The sequence below is a fragment of the Thalassophryne amazonica genome, chromosome 15, assembly GCF_902500255.1.
Source record: "Thalassophryne amazonica chromosome 15, fThaAma1.1, whole genome shotgun sequence".
In the NCBI taxonomy this organism is placed as follows: Eukaryota; Metazoa; Chordata; class Actinopteri; order Batrachoidiformes; family Batrachoididae; genus Thalassophryne; species Thalassophryne amazonica.
The window spans coordinates 13,171,757-13,192,737 of NC_047117.1; the positions used below are offsets into that span (position 1 = coordinate 13,171,757).

Genomic DNA, 20,981 nt, shown 5'->3' on the forward strand with positions numbered 1-20,981 from the left:
TACTGGTACCTTGTTTCCCATGTAACAATAAGAAATATACTCAAAACCTGGATTAATCTTTTTAGTCACATAGCACTACTATTATTCTGAACACTACTGTAACTGGTGGCTTAGTTGCGGGTATTTAAACCTAAGACAGGAAAATTGCCTCTATAACTGTAGCTAATGTTATCAAGCTATCAACACCTGCTAATCATTCTTAAGATACAAATTAAATAACACTAAAATTTTACTCAGCGGGACTACTGGAACACAGACGTGTTGGATGGCCAATTAACTGCACAGGAACCCACAGCAGCTAACTGCCATTGGTAGCGGGCCTCTTTACCTGGTGCATTACCTGTGACCACCCTGCAATTATTCATAGCTTTATGCCTTAAAATAGCTTAAACAGATGAGTTATATAAAAATGCGCTGTCCATACAGTTGTCATGAGCAGGGAAACTAGTTTTTATTTATCTATTTTAATATATATATGAGGGGGCGATTGAGATTTTTTGAGCCTGACGTTCTCCATCTTTTGCATTCTGCGAAATCAGCATTTCTCAACATTGCGCCCATTACATCAAAACTTCATGCCTTCTCAAGAAATGTTGGCTCAATAGCCCGTCATATGTATATTTTGGATATTTATCATTATTTATGACAGGAGAGTGGGAGGAACGGGAAACAGGGAATAGTCAGGTTTGTTGTGTAATTTTGTTTGAATTTTGTGGATATTAGTAATGTACATTTTTGGAAAGTGAATGATATTGCCAATTACAAAATGGATGGTTACATTTTTCCAGAAGCCACCGCCATGTTGGATTTGTAATAACTGTGGTTTAAAATGATTTTTTTTTTTTTTTTTTTTCAATTAGCTTAATTGTGGTGGCTAAGTATACATTTTCAGGGAAAGGAAATTCAGTGGTGTTAATTGCAAAAATGACTTTGCATGTACAAAACATATAAAAATACAAAAATTAACCTCCCATTTTAAGCTGCAGTTTCTATAAATCTAAGATGGCTACCATGGTAGCTTCTGGGAAAATTTAACTATTTTCTGCATGGCTATTTTATGCAGTTTTCAAAAATGTATACTTTTGCAAACATCCCCAAAATTCCTATGATAGCGAGTACAAAGATGGGGCTAAACATGCAGCAAAGGCTGCCTATTCTGAGACTTGAATGAAGGGATGCTGCAAACTGCATTCTTCAGGATGTGGTGCATGCCTCAACCCCTCAGCCACAAACACCACACTGCAGCTGCTTTTTGTTCCAGGCAGCAAACATGTTTATTTCTGCAGTAAAGATTGAACTTTTAATATGGAGATCTATGGGGATTTACTTCCTTTTGGAGTGAACCTAAAAAGGCCATTCAAGGAAATGTAGGTTTTGGCATTTTTCAGTACCGGAGGTTGAGGCTTGATGGAAATTACTCACAAAAATTGCCACCTTTAAGAAATTCTGAAATTTTTAAAGATTAAAAAAGCTTGTTATTTTCCTTTTTTTTTTTTTTTTTCAGAGCCAGTTTTGAATTGACCCCCTTTAATCCAATTCTTCTAATTACAGATCTGCAATGAAATGAATAAATGAATAAATAAATAGTAGACACAGAGCGGCGTACTGGAACGGGACAGCAAATATATCATGCAAATTGAATCAGCAGAGTCCTGCAGTGTGACGATGATGTACTTTATTACTGATATTTACTGTGCGATGGAGAAGTTCCTTTCTGTAAAATCCTTTCCTAGCTACCTTCTCTCTCCATCTCTTTCATCCTATAATTTGATCTTTCTCTCTCCCTCAGTGTCTGTCTTCATTGAGGTTCTGTCGCTTTTCCCCACATCCATCAGAGCTCTGCTTCTCTCCCCCACACTTTCTTATCTCATTACTCTCTCTAATTAACCCCAAACGGGCCCGTAGGAACCAATAACAAGCCTTCACCCATGCATATCAATGAGCATCACACACACACAAACACATTAACGATGACTTTATACCTGTATGTGTGTGTGTGTGTGTGTGTGTGTGTGTGTGTGTGTGTGTGTGTGTGTGTGTGTGTGTGTGTGTGTGTGTGTGTGTGTGTGTGTGAATTCGCCTTTTGACATTTGAACTTGATGATATGGTTGTGTTTTTGGCATTCTGTTTTCATTATGTAAGACAGTGAACATGTGTGTGTGTGTGCGTGTTTGTGTGTGTGTTTGTATTCCTCACCTTATTGGGACAAAAATGTGTTTAGGCAGGAAATAGACTCATTTGCTCCCCCCGTTGGACTCATTTATAGGTTTAAGACACTCTGTTATTGATCCACCAAACTCTCATGGACACTTGTCTCAAATACAGTCTCACAGAAGCGGTTTGGGAATTAAACCCATGACTGATGGGTGATGCTAGTCAAGAAATATGAGGTACAGTGTGTGCTTTACTTTGAAAAGATGAAGAGTGATACAGTGGAACACTGGTTCGTTTACTTGCCTTGCAACAAAAACGGGGTCAGGTTGCTTTCTGTGTGGATTTTCCATGTTCTCCCTGTGACTGTGGGGGTTTGCTCAACACACTCTGATTTCCTCCCAGCATCAATCAATACATGCACTTTCCAGTAGTTTCCTGCCCCTTCAGTGCCCCTGACCAAGGCATTGTTTCTAGACCTGAAGTTGGTCCCTGCTGGACTTTGTAATTCAGATGCGGAACCATACACTGTATATATACTGGACAAACCCTCTGTGACCTCCCCCACAGGTTTTCTGAAGAACACGTTTGAAGCTCAAGTACAACAATTCTGGATGCCGCGATCTTGGCACTGCTTAACTTCACCTAACTCCCAGCCAACCCATAAATGGGTAAAGAGGTGGAGTGTGGGCACGACCGACGAATGTTCCCAAACAAGCTAAAGCTAACAGGCTAACTTTGGTTTGGGTGTTTGATTAATGCATGTTTTTGTGGACTTGGCATGTAGATTTAACTTGACGTGCCACCATCAGACCTAATGTCACCAACTTACCAGTACCTGCTAAGAGTGTTAAAATTTCACACAGTGGAAATACTGAAGCACAGACTTCTTTGATGACCTGAAAGACTCATTAAAAGCCTGCTAACGAGTCTGTCATTGGATTCAGGTGTGTTGGAGCAGGGAGACAACTAAGAGTGTCAGGAAGGTAGATCTCGATGACCGAACTTGGGCACCCCGGCTCTATGGGGAGTGACTCCCTTTTGGAGCAAGCCTCAAGTGGCCATTCATGGAACTGTTTTTTTTTTTTTCAACTTCCGTGTCAGCTTCTTTTGTCAGAACCAGAGGTTGGGGCTTGTGCAGAGTACAAATGTATTGTACAGCACCAGTCATTGGACCCACTTTCCCATTCAAGTGAATGAGAAATGTGGGTCCAAATGTTTGACTGGTATTGTGTGTACAATGACACCGAATGTGACATTCAAGGTCACTCAAGGTGAAATGTGATGGTATATTTTGAAAGGTCACATATGACTTTCTGTTCATGTCAAACATTAACCACGGATCTCACTCATGAGTTACAAGGCTTACAAATAAGTTCCCTGCTATCTATTTTCAATGCGCAAAATTTTTGACCTTTTCCTGTCATCTTGATGTTTGATCTCTGAACATGAAAATGTAATGGGTTCATTTTTAGCTGTGACTTAATTAATGTACAAAATTTGTTAAAAATTCCTCTATTCGTTTTGGAGATATTTAATAAAGAGACACACCAACAACAGTTGGTGACCTTAAAAACAAACAGTGGCAACATACAGACTGTCATTTATTGTTTAGGTAAAGGCTTCAATCTCAGAGATATGGACAGGAGTTGGGTGGAATGGATAATGGAGAATACTGTTGCTTGGGGTTTGTGGTGTCTCATGGAACCAGCACAAGTCCAGATGTGCCTTCAGAGTGAGACCTAAAATGTCTTCACAGTGGCTGTTGCCACATAGAGACAGAGGATTGTAGGACTTTGAGGATGTGTAACGTGAAACCATATTCTGCTGCAATATGACCCCTTTAAGACTGTATTAGTTATTGTAAAGGTTTAGGATTAGAATTCAGTTTTAGGATTAAACTGTGTTTTGTTTCGTTTTTTAAGAATCAAGGCTGTTGCAGCTTGTAGCCTCATTCAGGAAGATAAACCGGCGTCTTCTTTAATGCCGAAATCACACACTGTGTGTTTGTATGTGGCAGCTTGTATCTCGGCGGGACACAGGACGTATAAGGTGTTTGGTCAGCAACAGATGATTGTGTTCTGTCCCAGACATATGTGGGTGCACACACCAAAACACATGCACACGAACAAGTGCATTCCTGGGCACCAACTGTGAGTCACAACAATTAAACTATTCAGTTTTTATGTTCTGCAACAATGTAGGTATTATATAGGGCATTATGTCGTAAGAACATGTGGACGAGGTGTGGATAAGCACCGGTTTGGTACATTCTGTTTTGACCGAGGATTTGGGAATGTGGAGTGTGCAAACAACAACCCCGACTTCCTGAACACCGTCGTCATGTTGATGAGACACGGGTTCATGGGTACGACCTGGAAAGTAAATTTCAGTCATTGCAATTTACACATCCAACATCACAGAGCTCAAAGAAAGCATGGCAGGTGCACAGCAATGTCAAAGTCAAGTTGACCATTTCTTAGTCTCCTGTGGGGCGGTGTACAATGAGTACACACCAGAAGGCTAAAATATTATTAACGGGTATTATCGAGAGGTCCTACATCACCTTTGTGATGCTGTGAGATGCAAATGACCAGATTTGTGGGTGGGGAATGACAATGCACCCGCCCATTCTGCTCAGCTGACTCAGGCTTTCCCAGCCAAACACAGGATTCCTGTGATTTGTCAGGCTCCCTACTCTCCTGGCATTGTTCCACCTGATTTTTGGCCATTATCCAACATCAAAACAACACTAAAAGGGACTCAATTCAAGTCGTGAACATGACAACCCAGCTGGGAACCATTCCAAAGGAGGCTTTCCAGAAATGCTTCCAACAATGGCAGAACTGCTGAGAGAAATGTGTGCAGTCCGCAGGAGACAACTTCAAAGGGGATTAGGATTTCAGACCCTAGGTGAGTAATTGTATTCCTGTCACCCTTAACTAGAATATGTGGATTTAAAAATGGATGGATGATTAATTTTTTTCTTGTAAACAGATCAACTTACTAACAGAATGCAGTAGACACTTGATACTTACCCCATAACTACCTCCTGGGGAGTAAAGAAGTGACTGCTTCATTTTAGCCAACAAAGATGACTACTGTGGCAAGACCAATGTTCGAGCCAGCGAGAGGAGGGAGGGGTAAAGGAGAGGGGGACTTAAGTGCACTGTCCAAGCAGTATTCAAGTTGTGATCTTCCGGGTCATACTAAGATTAAGTATAGGCAACATACCCAGGATGTCCCAGAGGAGGTACGTGCCCGTGACTTCCGCAGAGAGTTGGAGGAGAGAGAGCATGTGGTTGCATGTGAAAAGACCAGAGAGAGGGGTCCAAGAGAGCACACCACATCGTCTTCATCTTCTTCATCATCTTCCAAGAAGCCCAGACTGGATCAGATTCCTGCAGCCAATCTTGATGCAGATGACCCCCCCTGACCAATGAGGATGAAGACGAGGACTCTGAGGAGGACAGCGATGACGACGACACTGCAGCTCTTCAGGCAGAGCTGGAGAAGATCAAGAAGGAGCATATTGAGGAGCAAGAACGCAAGGAACAGGAGCAAAAGGCAGAGGAGGAGAGGAGTCGCATGGAGAATATTTTGAGTGGAAATCTGCTGCTGAATTTGGCAGGGCAGCAGCAGACGAACCAGAATCAGAACACATTCAGGGTGAAGAGACGGTGGGATGACGATGTCATGTTCAAGAAGTGTGCCGAGGGAATGGATGAAGCACGGAAGGAGAAACATTTCATTAACGACACCCTGCACTCAGAGTTCCACCAGAAATTCATATGTGAAATAATGGACTTTTTTTTTTTAGGTTTATTTTGAATTACATTTTACTGAACTCCATCTGGCCTCCTTCTGTTTCGATAATATGTTTGTATTCAGATATTAATGCACACAGTTACATTACTGTTTGTAAAGTTTGTGTGAAACGTGTATAAATTGATTCTGCATTATGGTTAAAGTTGGTGAAAGCTAAAAAATAGGGGAGGTGATGGTCTAGTGGTTAAGCATTGGGCTTTAGACCAGAGGATCCTTGGTTCAAATCCCAGCCTGACTGGAAAATCACTAAGGGCCCTTGGGCAAGGTCCTTAATCCCCTAGTTGCTCCCGGTGTGTAGTAGGTGCCTTGTATGGCATTATAGTAAAGCGATTTGAGCGTCTGATGCAGATGGAAAAGTGCTATATAAATGCAGCCCATTTACCATTAACTGCACCCTGGATTTGTTAGAGGCCTATAAATTTGCATAACAATGAACACTGTGTATTTTTTTTTCTTGTAAGCAGATGAACTCATTAACAACACACAGTAGACACTTGATACTTACCCCATAGATACCACCTGGGGTCAAAAGAATTAACTGTAGCCTAGAGTTGTTCGATGCCTATGTATTTGCATAGCGATAAATACTATGTAATTTTCCTTGTAAGCACATCAACTCATTAGCAATATAAAATAAACACTTGATACTTACACCATGTACATGCTTACACAATTGATGTCCCCTTGAAATTAGTTTAGCTAATTACATTCTGACGTTTGGTACATATGTTTGCATTTTATCATTCAACAAAAATGCTTTATTACAGAGCCTTCATATTCACACTGTGTATATGTATACATTGTGTTGCAACAGCTGGAATGATGATAATCGCCTAATCAGCAAAATTCTACCATACCGAAATGTTGGCGGGGACATTAGGCCACTCAAGTGCCTCTTGTTTTCATGCACCGACAAGCCAGACAAATGCTCATGTCCCCTTATGGTTCCAAATTGATTGTTTGAATGTTGTAATGATGCTGGAGCTGTTTTAATTGATGTGCACGTGTGTGTGTTTGTGGTGTGTGTTTAAATTTGGCAGGAAGGGTTATTAGTCATTTGTGTGCAACTGAGATGGGACGTAATCCAGACACAGCTGCAAAAGCAGCTAAACAAACACTCATACATAAAAGATGAGGCCCTCTCACTCATGCACACGCGCACACGCGTGCACGCCCACTGTTGTTTGTATCAGAGTTTATTGACGAATGTTTCTGCACAGTTTTGTTGCACAGCTCTCTGTGAGCTGCACAAACGAGCCTCTTTGGTTCCACTTGTCATTGCAAATGTGCACATCACTGTGTGTGTGTGTGTGTGTGTGTGTGTGTGTGTGTGTGTGTGTGTGTGTGTGTGTGTGTGTGTGTGTGTGTGTGTGTGTGTGTGTGTGTGTGTGTGTGTGTGTGCCACAGCTGAGCCCGGCTGGGGTTGTTGCACATTGTGATTATATTTGCATGCAGGTTGTGTTGAATCTGTCGGATCTCGGAGATGAAGCTTTTGGTTGGTGCACGCTGGTGTTGCTCTCTCGTTCTGGTTTTCTGACACAACCAGAAGCCGTGAGTGACTCAAAGAGCAGAAGGTGAAAATACAGATCACACAGTGTGAGTGGGCGACACACTGAGAGGACGACAAAACAAACCAGCAGACCTGGAAAAAGAGATGGAGGGGAAAGAGACTGCCTCCACCATTGATCCTGTAATCCTCATTGTGCTTTTTGGCGATTCTAATCTTCCTCCTTCACACGGCGAGGAGATGAAGGGAAAGTGACAGCAGCACAGGGAGGGAGGAGAGGATGCAGACAGAGAGAAGACAGACAGTGCCATCCAGTGGTGCACTGAAATATTGCAGCACATTTGTTAATGTGCACCTCTGGGTGTTGCACTGGCGTTTAAAGCTGCTCATTCACAGTTAAACAGATCTGGCCTGTGGCTCCAGTCAGTGACAGAAACAACAGCATTTGTATTTTTTCATAAGTTTGTGCTTTGTTTTCGTTTTCAACTCCATTTCATTTTTAATGGGTGAAGAAGAATACGAGTGGCCAGAGAATCAGCGCAGCAGGGATGGCGTTATATTAGCTCTACCGTACTGTTGAGACAGTCTATCAATTTGCAGTATCAATCAATCAATCTTTGTTCCTACTTTCACCTACAGTCATGAGGGGTTGGGCCATGACTGAAAGAACTAAATCGTGGGTGCAAGTGCCTGAAATGTGTTTCCTCAGGAGAGTGGCTGGTGTCTCTCTTAGAGATAGGTTGAGAAGCTCGGTCATCTGTGGAGAGCTCGGAGTAGAGCCGCTGCTCCTTTGCATTGAGAGGAGCCGGCTGAGGTGGTTCGGGCATCTCATAAGGATGCCTCCTAGGGAGGTGTTCCAGGCACGCCCATCTGGGAGAGACCCCGGGGAAGACCCAGAACTAGGTGAAGAGATTATATCTCCACACTGGCCTGGGAACACCTTGGCATCCTCCAGTCAGAGGTGATTAATATGATCCAGGAAGGGGAAGTTTAGGGTCCCCTGCCAGAGCTGTTGCCCCCGTGATCTGATCCTGGATAAGCAGTTGAAGATGTATGTATGTACACTTTAGCTTATAAAATGCATGAATGGTTGACTTATGGGTGCAAATAGAATTAAATGGTTTGTTTTTCAAATATGGGATCAGATTGCTTAATGAGTGAAGAGTTTGCATGGCAACAACAGGACCATTAATGAGTTAAAAGAGAAGTGGAAGAGGGGAAGCAAGCTGTTACACACCAGCAAGATCTTGCCTCAGACCAGGACAAACAGGCTTAAACCACCTCATATGGGTGGGCTAAAATCTACCCCTTTGAACTAAGTGGACGGGTCTAAATTGCCTCATCTGTCGCCACTGTTTTTGACTTTGATTAGTTTGAGTACAAAGCTGTCATTTCAGTCTATTTCCCCTGGTACTGCTTCACAAAACCGGATCCTGCTCACAGTCTGTGCACTTATTGTGATGGCATTTTGCGGGTCAGGTAGTGGGCTGGGTGTCATTTTGTCTTTAGAAATATTCCTGATTGGAGTCACTGTCAGGTTGAACTTTTAAGCATTGGGCAAGTTTGGGTTGTTTGTAAATGGACCCATGCATCACTGCAACACGGCCATGGGCACGCAGATGAGTGCAAATGCATTTGCTGTTTAAAGAACAAGGATGATGGGTGTGAAAATGACAACTGGGTTGGTTGAAAATTAGCGCCAAAGTGTATGTTTGTCGGACAACATTAAAAGAAGAGGGAAAGAAATCTTATATCCACCCCATTATAAAAATCAGTTCAGGAAAGAAAAAAGAAAGGAAGGATGAAAGAAAGAAAGAGATGGATGGATGGATGGATGGATGGATGGATGGATGGATGGATGGATGGATGGATGGATGGATGGATGGATGGATGGATGGATGGATGGATGGATGGATGGATGGATGGATGGAATGTAGTGCGGAAGAAATCCTGTAGCTACCCTGGTATCCAGATCTGCTCCAGGAAGGAAGGAAGGATGGATGGGTTTATAATTGGATTGGATAAGTGGACTAGTTTGGATAAAAGTGCTTCTCTGGCGGCTCGTCTCCTTCCCCTCTGGCTACATTGTGATGACCTCTCAACATCCATTTATTAACATGGATTACACGTCGCCAAAAACACAACCACAAGCTTGACAGGGAGATTATTAAAGGGAAAAGAGACAGTGAGAGGAACGGAAAGAATCAACCTTTCTGCTGAGGCCGGCCTTGCTTTCTTGTTCTTTTGGCTTTGATTTTTCTCGGTATCTGACATGAGCTCCTGATGAATTCAGGATTCCTCTTTTCCCGTGTATCTGTGCACCCTTCACTGATACAGTGTCTTCCTCTTCTCTGAGGTTTTCTTTAACTGTCAGTCATGCTCCTGTGTCAGCATCTCCTACTAACCTCAAACCCCGCCTACCTAAAATCACCTGACCACACACCTGCTTAGTCAAACTGAAAATTCTGATGGATAGTCGTGTGTTTCAACCTTTTTTCCCCTATCTTGTCTTTAACCAGTAAAACCTCCTAAACATTCCAATAATACATACGCTAAAATATGTCCAACAAATGTTTATTCATTGCTGCATTAAATCTATTTAACATGTCACTAACATGGTCATCATATCACACCATAACAGCAGCTGCATCCTTATGTGTATATTGAATGCTACAGTTCTATTTTGTATTCAAGATATGCTAATACTTTAAAAAAAAAGTTAAAATGTGGGTGGAGTGTGTTATCACAGGCCACTGATAGCCTGCAGCCCATGTTTAGGTATTTTTGCAAGGCTGGTTGCAAGATTTCTAAAGAATCCTTTGAAGAATATTATCTGCAAAAACAAAAACAAAGATAACCTCATATTACTAACCCTGCTGTGATCCTGGTCCCTCCTCTGCACATATCCAGACCATCTCAATCTCACTTCTCTAACTTTGTCTCCAAACCATGCTACCTGTGCTCTCCCTCTATGTTCATTCCTAATCTTATCCATCCTTATCACTACCAAAGAAAATGACAGCATTTCCAGCCACTAGTGCCACTGTTTCTTTACTTTCACCACCCCTATTCTTTGCAACCGCACTATTTCACTGGGCTCCCTCTCATTCACACACGTACTCCATCTTTCTCCTACTGACATTCATTCCCCTTCTCTCCAGAGCATACCTCCACATCTCCAGGCTACACTGAACCTGCTCTCTAATCTCACTACAGATCACAATGTCATCTGCAAACATCATAGTCCATGGAGACTCCTGTTTGATCTACTTTGTTAACCTCAGAGCCAATCCTTGGTGTACTCCCACCTCCACCTTGAATGCATCAGTTATTCCTACGGCACATCTCACTGCTGTCACACTGTCCTTGTACATAACTTGCACCATCCTCACATACTTCTCTGCTGCTTCAAATGTCCTCATGCTTCTCTTGGCCCCTGCCAGAAGCTTTTTCTATATACACACACACACACACACACACACACACACACACACACACACACACACACACACACACACACACACACACACACACACACACACACACACACACACACACACACACACACACACACACACAATGTAATGCCATCTAGCCTTCTCTATACTTCACCAATACTCTCACTGCAAACATTGCATCTGCAGTGCTTTCTTGGCATAAAACCATGTTGCTGCTCACAAACCTTTACCTGCAGCTCTGCACATCACCCTTGTTCTTAAAAATAGTAACCAGCACACTTCGTCTTCACTCCTCAGGCATCCTCTCACTTTCCAAGATATTATGAAACAATTTGGTTAAAAGCTCCATTGGCTTAAGACCATATTGTTTGAATTAACAGATATTACAGTGTAAATTTGAAGCATTTTATGCCCATAGACAATGGTTTTGAGTATAAGTCCTCTTTTACCTTGCTGAGTTAGTATGTGAATCTTGTATCTGGCCATGCTATGATAAGTAAGTAAAGAACACAAAACGGCATTTTTGCAACAACAAAAGCTGTAACGCAAGTCCTGCCACACCACTATCAGTTCTGTCACACAGTACATTATTGTCAAAAAATTACAGTTTGAGAAAATGTTGATGAATTATCCTCTTTATCCATGTAGGTCTGATCATATATATATATATATATCAGCCATTATGTGCTTGAAAAGTCTCATGAAAACATCAGGTTTTTTTACAACTATATTTGTGACTGTCAGTTATTTTATGCTTACCTTCTACTTTAGAAGACAGAAACGTTTCTTATATTTCTTATAGCAATAAAACAAAACAAAACAAAACACATTAGATCCAAACAGTGACATGATCAATGGGAAAATGCTGCTTGGGTCAAAGAAATTTGTGAAGAAACCATTCAAACATAATAAAAGTGTTGTGTGGGCCGCTGAAGAGGAGGTACTGCTGGCCCACCACCACCAGAGGGCGCCCTGCCTGGAGTGCGGGCTCCAGGCACCAGAGGGCGCTGCCGCCGACGAGAGCAGCCAGGGTGACAGCTGTCACCCATTACTGGACACAGCTGACTGCACTCAGCACGGAGGTATATCAGCAGGACAGCGTCTCCACCTCAGTGCCGAGATATCGCCTTGAGTTTAAGGTAATCGCCTCTGCAGCATATTCTGTGTTTTTGACAATACTTGATAAACCTTTCAGGACAGCGGACTATTGGAGACCAAGTGTTTGGATAAGTACTCCCCTTTCCTGCTTCAGTGTAACAAGAGGTGGAGGCGGCTTCGCCCCTCTCCATCTACTGGGTGCGGTCGCATCCCTACCTGTGTGTTTGTGCTCTTTTCCGCCAGCAGTACCGGATCCGACGAGCGAAGGCAGTGGCCACCTGGGAATTCGGGACTTGGCGGTTCCAGTACTTCTGGGTTTCGGTGGCAGAGGAGATCAGGGTGGTTCCGGTTCGACTAGGACGGACGTCTCCTACCTTCGGGCCTGCCCACACGACACCAGCAGATTTCGGCTTACACCTCCAAATTGTTAATTGTTGTATTAGTTGTGCTCATCTCACAACAGTAAAACTTGTTCTTTACCTTTCTCCATTGTCCGTTCATTGCGCCCCCTGTTGTGGGTCCGTGTACCTACACTTTCACAACAAAAAGTTGTCTGTGACAGGGCCTGACATTTTAAGACTGGAATCCATTCATGCATTATCCAAACCCACTTATTCCAGATAAGGGTCACAGGCGGCTGGAGCCTATCCCAGCAGTCACTGGGTGAGAAGGGCAGTACAGCGTGGATGCCAGTCCAACGCAGGGCCACATATAGAGATAAAAACACATCTTGAGAACATTGTCTCTGTGAGGCATCACAGTTAACTACTATACCATAAAAACATGATATATGTTTCTCATAGTGCAACATGTCCTCTGTATGAGTCGATGATCGGATTCAAGAATAAGATTTTCTTTTTCTTCCAAGATTTTTTTTTTAAAGTGGACATGTATGTTTCTGGTAGAACGTCCAATAATAAAATTTACAAGTCTATTTCATATTGAAGACATGCTAATGGTTAAAAAAACATGTGAGGGGGGTGCACACAATCCACTGGTAGCCTGCAGCCTATGATTTGTCATTTTGACCAAGCTGGTTGTAGACTTCCTAAACATCCTTTGAAGAATATTATCTGCAAGCGCAAAAACAAAGATCACCTCATTTTTGCAAAATCTGCAAAAACTGGTGGAACTAATCAATCAAACAACTTGGCAGTCATGCAGAAGGTGTGTTCTGTGTCCAGGAGTTGAACACACAGGATGGTAACCGGAGAGTGGGTCAGCAGATAAGAATGCTGTGGGCTGGACTTGTGAAAAGCGAGAGCTTTTCTAATATGCAAACATCAACATAGGAGATTTGTCCGTGCTTCCAGTTTGTTTCAACAGACTGACCTGAAACAGTCACGCAGTGAACCTTTGATCACCATGCCCCTGCAGGTAAGACACTAAACTCTGCATATACACTACAACCAACAAAAGTGCATTTTTAAAGTGTTGATGCTCCAAAGCCAACACCATGCTGGATTCAGCTTAAGCTTTAAAATTGTACAAATATGGAAGATTTGGAAGCAGAAATATTTCTGTACACTTCCCCAGATTTGTGCCTCGAGACAATCCTGTCTCAGAGGTCTACAGACAATTCCTTTGACCTCATGCTTGGTTTGTGCTTTGACATGCACTGTCAACTGTGGGACCTTATATGTAGAAAGGTGTGTGTCTTTCCAAATCATGTCCAGTCAAATTAATTTCAATGATCAACAGAAACAGGATGCACCTGAGCTCAATTTTGAGCTTCATGGCAAAGGCTGTGAATACTTATATACGTGTGACTTCTCAATTTTTTTTTAATAAACTTACAAAAATCTAAAAACTATTTTTATAGTGTCATTTGTGTAGAATTTTGAGGACAAAAAAAAAATTTACTCCATTTTGGAATAAGGCTGTAACATGACAAAATGTGGAAAAAGTGAAGTGCTGTGAATAATTTCTGGATGCGCCGTATTCGCACTTTGCATTCCTGAGTAAAATTTCCGTAAGTGGCAGAAGCAAATTTCATGGGGGACTGAATACAGTGCTCATGTTGAAAAAAAAAATTATAATGTGTATACAATAAATATATAATAAAACATCTAGACAGGACAATAAAACAAAATGTTGCATTCATATGAACAATTAAAATTGAACATCAAGTACAAATAAAACCCACAAACCAGCCAATATCCTTAAATAAAATAAAACTTAAGTAATTGTTTTAAATGAACTACTAATTTTTTATAAAATAGTGACCAGTTGTTGTTTTTTCCACACTGCTCTTGCATTTCTAAGCACCTCACAATTTTTCCATTGACTATCATAATAATGATAAATAAAACATTTTTAAAAATCCTTTGGGAAATGCTGAAGCATGTACTTTTCCATCTTTTTTGGCGTATGATCCCCATTACAGCACAGAATGCAAAGTTATGAAGACATTTATCAGCTTGTCATTATGTTTCACAGAATTGATCCCAATCAGCAATTAATTTCTGCCCGGTACTGTCCAGTACTCTGAATATGAAATTAGAAATATTACGTACTCAGAAATGCCAGTTCGGCATATTACTGTTTTCATCTAAATGGTACTGTTTACATAAGTTTAACTATCTTTAAAAAGTCAATGCTGCATATTTTAGTCATATAAGAAACAAATGCATAAGGTTCTTTTGATTCTAATCTGCCTGTGTCTGTCTTTCTGTCTGTCTGTCTGTCTGCCTGTCTCACCTCGTGTCCAGGGTCCATTAGCTGGTGTCCTGGTATTTCTTGTGGCCTCAGTCCAATCAGACTCTTATTTTTTGCCCGTCGACTGTGACGACATCTATCGTCACAACAACCGCAGCCCCAGCGGCGTGTGCACCATCTTCCCAGGTGGCCCGACCACACCCATTCAGGTCTACTGTGACATGGCCACTGACGGGGGGAGATGGACTGTTAGTACCTTTCACATTTCTCCAGAGGTTCATAAACGTGTGCAGACCAGGAAGTCTTTTAGATGGAAACATGTGACACAGATGCTTGACTTTGCTTGAAGGTATGTGGCAGAGTGAAGCTTAGATTTGATGTGTTCTTTGAAATGATGACTTTCTCTGCAGCATTCCACGGTGAAAATGTGACTGGTGACATAACAGGCAAAAACAAAATAAATAAACTGTTTCAGAATTGTTATAAGTCACTTGGTGGCTTCCCTCACTACTCTCCTTTGTGCAATTTTTGCAGGAGGCCTGCTTGAGACAGTATGATGATATACTCTTTACATTTCTTAAGGTTCTTTCTTCTACCAAGCACAAAGCAGAGCACAGCGCGTGTGTCATTGCTACTGTCTAACTCATGTACTTGTCCATTTCACACCGAGCCGCCACATCCTGTAAGTATATTGGACATATTTGTGCAGGCCCGAGTGTGTTGGTCAAAAATTAGGTGGGGTCGGACAAGATGCCCGACCACTGGTATCATGAGGCAGCAGAACCCCCAAAAGACCATTAAACCTTTAGTCTGAGAACAAGCACACATGCCCCATAGAGCATCAAAAAGTGGTCTAAGGTCAAGTGCACATACCTAAAAGACCACCAAAAGCTAGTCCAAGGTCAAGTATACATACCTAATACACAACCAAAAACTAGTCCAAGGTCAAGTGTACACACCTAATAGACCACCAAAAACTGGTGTAAAGTCAAGTGCACATATAGACCACCAGAAACTGCTCTAAGGTCAAGTGTGCATGCTCCCATAGACCACCAAAAACTGTTCTCAGGTCAAGTGCACATGTTACCATAGATCAGCAAAAACTGGTCTAAGGTCAAGTGAACATACAGTACCTAATAGACCACCAAAAACTGGTCTAAGGTCAAGTGAACATACAGTACCTAATAGACCACCAAAAACTGGTCTAAGCTCAAGTGAACATACAGTACCTAATAGACCACCAAAAACTGGTCTAAGGTCAAGTGAATGTACAGTACCTAATAGACCACCAAAAACTGGTCTAAGGTCAAGTGAATGTACAGTACCTAATAGACCACCAAAAAACTGGTCTAAGCTCAAGTGAACGTACAGTACCTAATAAACCACCAAAAACTGGTCTAAGGTCAAGTGATGTACAGTACCTAATAGACCACCAAAAACTGGTCTAAGGTCAAGTGAATGTACAGTACCTAATAGACCACCAAAAACTGGTCTAAGGTCAAGTGAATGTACAGTACCTAATAGACCACCAAAAAACTGGTCTAAGCTCAAGTGAACGTACAGTACCTAATAAACCACCAAAAACTGGTCTAAGGTCAAGTGATGTACAGTACCTAATAGACCACCAAAAACTGGTCTAAGGTCAAGTGAATGTACAGTACCTAATAAACCACCAAAAACTGGTCTAAGCTCAAGTGAACGTACAGTACCTAATAAACCACCAAAAACTGGTCTAAGGTCAAGTGATGTACAGTACCTAATAGACCACCAAAAACTGGTCTAAGCTCAAGTGAATGTACAGTACCTAATAAACCACCAAAAACTGGTCTAAGGTCAAGTGATGTACAGTACCTAATAGACCACCAAAAACTGGTCTAAGGTCAAGTGAGCATACAGTACCTAACAGACCACCAAAAACTGGTCTAAGCTCAAGTGAACATACAGTACCTAATAGACCACCAAAAACTGGTCTAAGCTCAAGCGTGCATACCTAAAAGACCACCAGAAAGTGGTCTAAGGTCAGCACACTTGCCCAATGGACCAACAAAATCCTCAAAAAATTAATGAAAAAACAAAACTCAAAATACCAGACAGTAATAACTCTTGTTTTTTACCATATTTTTAGGTTGGCTTTCTTCCACCCCAGGTTTGCAAATGGGGAGTACCAAGGTGGGGCTGGCTATAGTGGGATATAGAGAAGATTGGGTGTTTCAGGGTGCAGGAAGTGCAAAAAGAGGCATTCAAATGCTTCACCTCAGGGAGCTATGGTGCCTGACAGCTGCTCCCATAAATAATCCACTTGTGCACTTTGACACTTTGCATGACAATTCTTTTCCTCACCTGAAAACCTCTTGATCAGAGGCATATGTTCATGCTGATACCATTGCAGAAGACCAAGTGACAAGCAAAGATGCCTTTACGGTCCGGGTGGTTGAGACATGGAGACTAACCAGTGAGCTCAGGTGATGATTTGATGTCTTTGGTATGAGATCGTTTGTGTACCACTGGAATGACTGTATCAAATGAGTGGTTACTTAGAGAGACTGAAATGGGGAGTATCACTTGCATTGTGAAGGAACATCAACTGTGAAATTTTGAATGTGTGGATCATTTATCTGGTCTTGATCCAGCACGCAGGTGCCTCAGTGTTGAGCATCCCAGCAGCTGGAGTAGGTCAGGTGACCTCCACACTTCACCTGACTTTGGCTGATTGATGGCCTCTTTTGAGAGGTGGGGATGGACCGGTCTGCCTCAGTGGTTGCTATTCAGGACCCAAGGTGGTTCTGTGGTGTGGTGCGGTGCCATTTCGGATCATTCTGACACTCAAGGCCCTAATCACTTACCCTCCTAGATCTACACCTTCACACTACCTGGATTGTGGGGGGGGGAGCACTTTGTACCCCCTAGAGGTGTTGCATGTTGTCACCCAAATCACACTTGATGATCTTAAAGGCTTCCTGTAAAATATAAATATTAACTTCTTATCTGAATGTGCATCAGTCAATTGTACATGCATTTTGTTGACCTTGACTTGTCTTCATCTTCCTTATTAGGTCTTCACCAGGAGGATAGATGGGACTGAAAACTTTTACAGACCCTGGGCTCACTATAAAACTGGATTTGGGAATGTGGCGGGGGAATACTGGCTCAGTCAGTTCTTAAAAACCAGGCGCCTTAGTTGTTGCTTGAGGTTGAGCAATAATACGTTATTTTTGGAAGTGAAATGAACCCACCATTTACATCTTCAAAGGGCTTGAGAACATCCTTGTTCTGACAATGAGGAAGAAGAATGAGTTACGGGTGGACATGGAGTCCTGGGAAGGATACACGGCTCACACCAGCTACTCTTCCTTCTCAATTGGTCCAGAGATCACCGGCTATCAGCTAAACTTGGGCAGCTATGTTAGTGGAGCTGCAGGTGAGCTTCGCTAATCAAGCATTTCCATGTAACTCGGAAAATGTTTTGCGCAGGTTTATGAATCAATTTGGAAATTTTATCTATTGTTTTGAACCCAAATTGGTTTCCAACTGTGAAAACCAAAAAGATTAGAAAAGCTAAAATCAGAACCAACATCGTGATGGAGCATCAGTTTGGCCATGTGGCACTTTGGTTCCAGAGACATTGAAAAGAAACAGTTTGAAAACTTTTTGATGGCAAAGTAGAACAGTCATGAAATAGTTAGTGCACCCTTGAGCTTTTACACATCTGATTTTTTTTAATGACATTAAATTTAAAAACAAAAATTCAGGCTTCTTTATTAAATTTTTTAAAATGATGCCTTGTGAATTCACAGCAAAAACTAATCTCTACAACATGACATAAATGAAATATAATTAACCAAACAGCAAACCATATTACTTCAGATCAGAAATGCAAACATGGTTAGTCCAAAGCAGCTAGCAGTTGCTCGCGGGGCCGTGGACACAGCTCAGGTGTCACTCAAAGCAGCCACACCCCTAATTATGCATACCTTTATAGCTTAAAGATCTTAAAGTGATTTTTTTTAAACACCCCAATACATTTGTCATGAATGGGAAAGCTAGCTATAGAGACCAAAACTGTTTTTGTACCAGCTGGTAGACATTTCTGCTGTAAAGTTGGGAATTTTAACATGGGGGTCTATGGGAAGTGACTCATTTTCAGAGCCAGCCTCAAGTGACCATTCATGGAACTGCTAGTTAAAAAAATAACTCACCTCCATGTTGGCTTAATTTATGCATGCTGGAGGCTGGCGCTAGGGTAAACCCTAGGGCAGGGGTGGGCAACTTGTTCCAGAAAGGGCCAAGAGGGTGCAGGCTTTTGCAAAGAAAGCCTGCACCCTCTTGGCCCTTATAAAGCTCAGCTTGATAAGTCTTACTTCTACTTCTTCTTTCATCTTGTAGGTGACAGTTTGGCCGAGGTAAATAACATGAAACTTACCATGTTTGACAAAGACCAGGACTTGTGGCCCAAAAACTGTGCTCAGCATTTTCTTGGTGGATTCTGGTACAACGCTTGTCACTCGGCAAATCCAACTGGCATGTACGCGCCTCACGGTGCCATCGCATTTAATAACGTCCATGTCATTTGTCATTCATGGATGGGGACAAACTACTCTCTCAAGACTATTTCCTTGAAGATAAGACCTATTGCTAAATGTCCATGTAACACAATCTGATGACTTCTTCTTAGCAGTAATTGTTATGTTTTAATGCATCTTCTTCGCTTTCCAGTCATAACTTAGTAATCAAAGGAGAAATCTGACATTTTTCAATCTAGACTACTTTAAGATGCATTTTTTATTGTTACTTGGCTATTTTGCTTCAAAATAATCACATATTTCATCTGCTCTGAGTTACTGAAACTTTCATGTGTTGTAAATGTATTGAATTGAAGCATTTTTCTAGTGAAGGCCTTCTGCCAGCCCTGCCAGCCTTTCAACACCAAAACGCGCCTCCAGCGTCAACAAGTCGGTTGACGTCGTCCTACACGGAGACACTCGTAACTGTCAAAGCTGCAACAAAAAAGACGTCCTACTGCGGCAAAACAAGATATTCCTCTGGAAATGTTGACTTTAATGTAAGTAGCTGGAGGTGATCAGTTATTAATACAAAATCTTACAGATCTGCTGGTATATTTATCTGAAGGAACATTATAACCTGATAAACACTGGTAGATATTCTAAAAGTATATGGGTTGAATAGATTTTCAGTGAAAAGTGCATGAAATAATTCCTAAAATAAATGCAGTCTGAGAACTAAATGTGCTCTAATTATTTAATTATTGCAATGGATTCATATAAATTTGTGGATAAATTATAGGGACTTGCCCAGTTAGCTCCATGATGGGAGCTTACCTGTAATACCAACCACTGTCTTAGAACCGAATGCATATGTTAATCTGCTTTTAAAACGGTTTCTACTTACATTTACTTACACACTATAAACGCAACACTTTTGGTTTTGCTCCCATTCTGTATGAGATGAACTCAAAGATCTAAAACTTTTTCCACATACACAATTTCCCTCAAATATTGTTCACAAACCAGTCTAAATCTGTGATCGTGAGCACTTCTCCTTTGCTGAGATAATCCATCCCACCTCACAGGTGTGCCATATCAAGATGCTGATTAGACACCATGATTAGTGCACAGGTGTGCCTTAGACTGCCCACAATAAAAGGCCACTCTGAAAGGTGCAGTTTTATCACACAGCACAATGCCACAGATGTCACAAGATTTGAGGGAGCGTGCAGTTGGCATGCTGACAGCAGGAATGTCAACCAGAGCTGTTGCTCGTGTATTGAATGTTCATTTCTCTACCATAAGCCGTCTCCAAAGGTGTTTCAGAGAATTTGGCAGTACATCCAACCAGCCTCACAACCACAGACCACGTGTAACCACACCAGCCCAGGACCTCCACATCCAGCATGTTCACCTCCAAGATCGTCTGAGACCAGCCACTCGGACAGCTGCTGAAACAATCGGTTTGCATAACCAAAGAATTTCTGGACAAACTGTTAGAAACCGTCTCAGGGAAGCTCATCTGCATGCTTGTCGTCCTCATCGGGGTCTCGACCTGACTCCAGTTCGTCGTCGTAACCGACTTGAGTGGGCAAATGCTCACATTCGCTGGCGTTTGGCACGTTGGAGAGGTGTTCTCTTCACGGATGAATCCCTGTTCACACTGTTCAGGGCAGATGGCAGACAGCGTGTGTGGCGTCGTGTGGGTGAGCGGGTTTCTGATGTCAATGTTGTGGATCGAGTGGCCCATGGTGGCGGTGGGGTTATGGTATGGGCAGG

General features: G+C 42.0%; 1 protein-coding gene and 1 pseudogene across 1 annotated transcript; both read left to right on the plus strand.

Annotated features, from left to right (window-relative positions):
* Positions 1-5,240: 5,240 nt before the first annotated feature.
* Positions 5,241-9,921, plus strand: LOC117525821 (annotated as a pseudogene).
* A 3,279-nt stretch (positions 9,922-13,200) lies between these two features.
* LOC117526033 (microfibril-associated glycoprotein 4-like) lies at positions 13,201-19,879 on the plus strand. The gene is made up of 5 exons (XM_034188023.1): positions 13,201-13,419; positions 14,754-14,948; positions 17,754-17,850; positions 17,951-18,118; positions 19,084-19,879. The coding sequence occupies exons 1-5, from the start codon at positions 13,408-13,410 to the stop codon at positions 19,356-19,358; spliced, it is 747 nt and encodes a 248-aa protein (XP_034043914.1). The 5' UTR covers positions 13,201-13,407; the 3' UTR covers positions 19,359-19,879.
* The last annotated feature ends 1,102 nt before the right edge of the window (positions 19,880-20,981 follow it).

Bases quoted from the DNA above. Each gene is read 5' to 3' on its own strand.
- LOC117526033 (XM_034188023.1), top strand. The intron at 14,949-17,753 runs GTTAGTACCTTT...CTTCCTTATTAG, and splicing joins CTGACGGGGGGAGATGGACT to GTCTTCACCAGGAGGATAGA. The intron at 17,851-17,950 runs GTCAGTTCTTAA...ACATCTTCAAAG, and splicing joins GGCGGGGGAATACTGGCTCA to GGCTTGAGAACATCCTTGTT.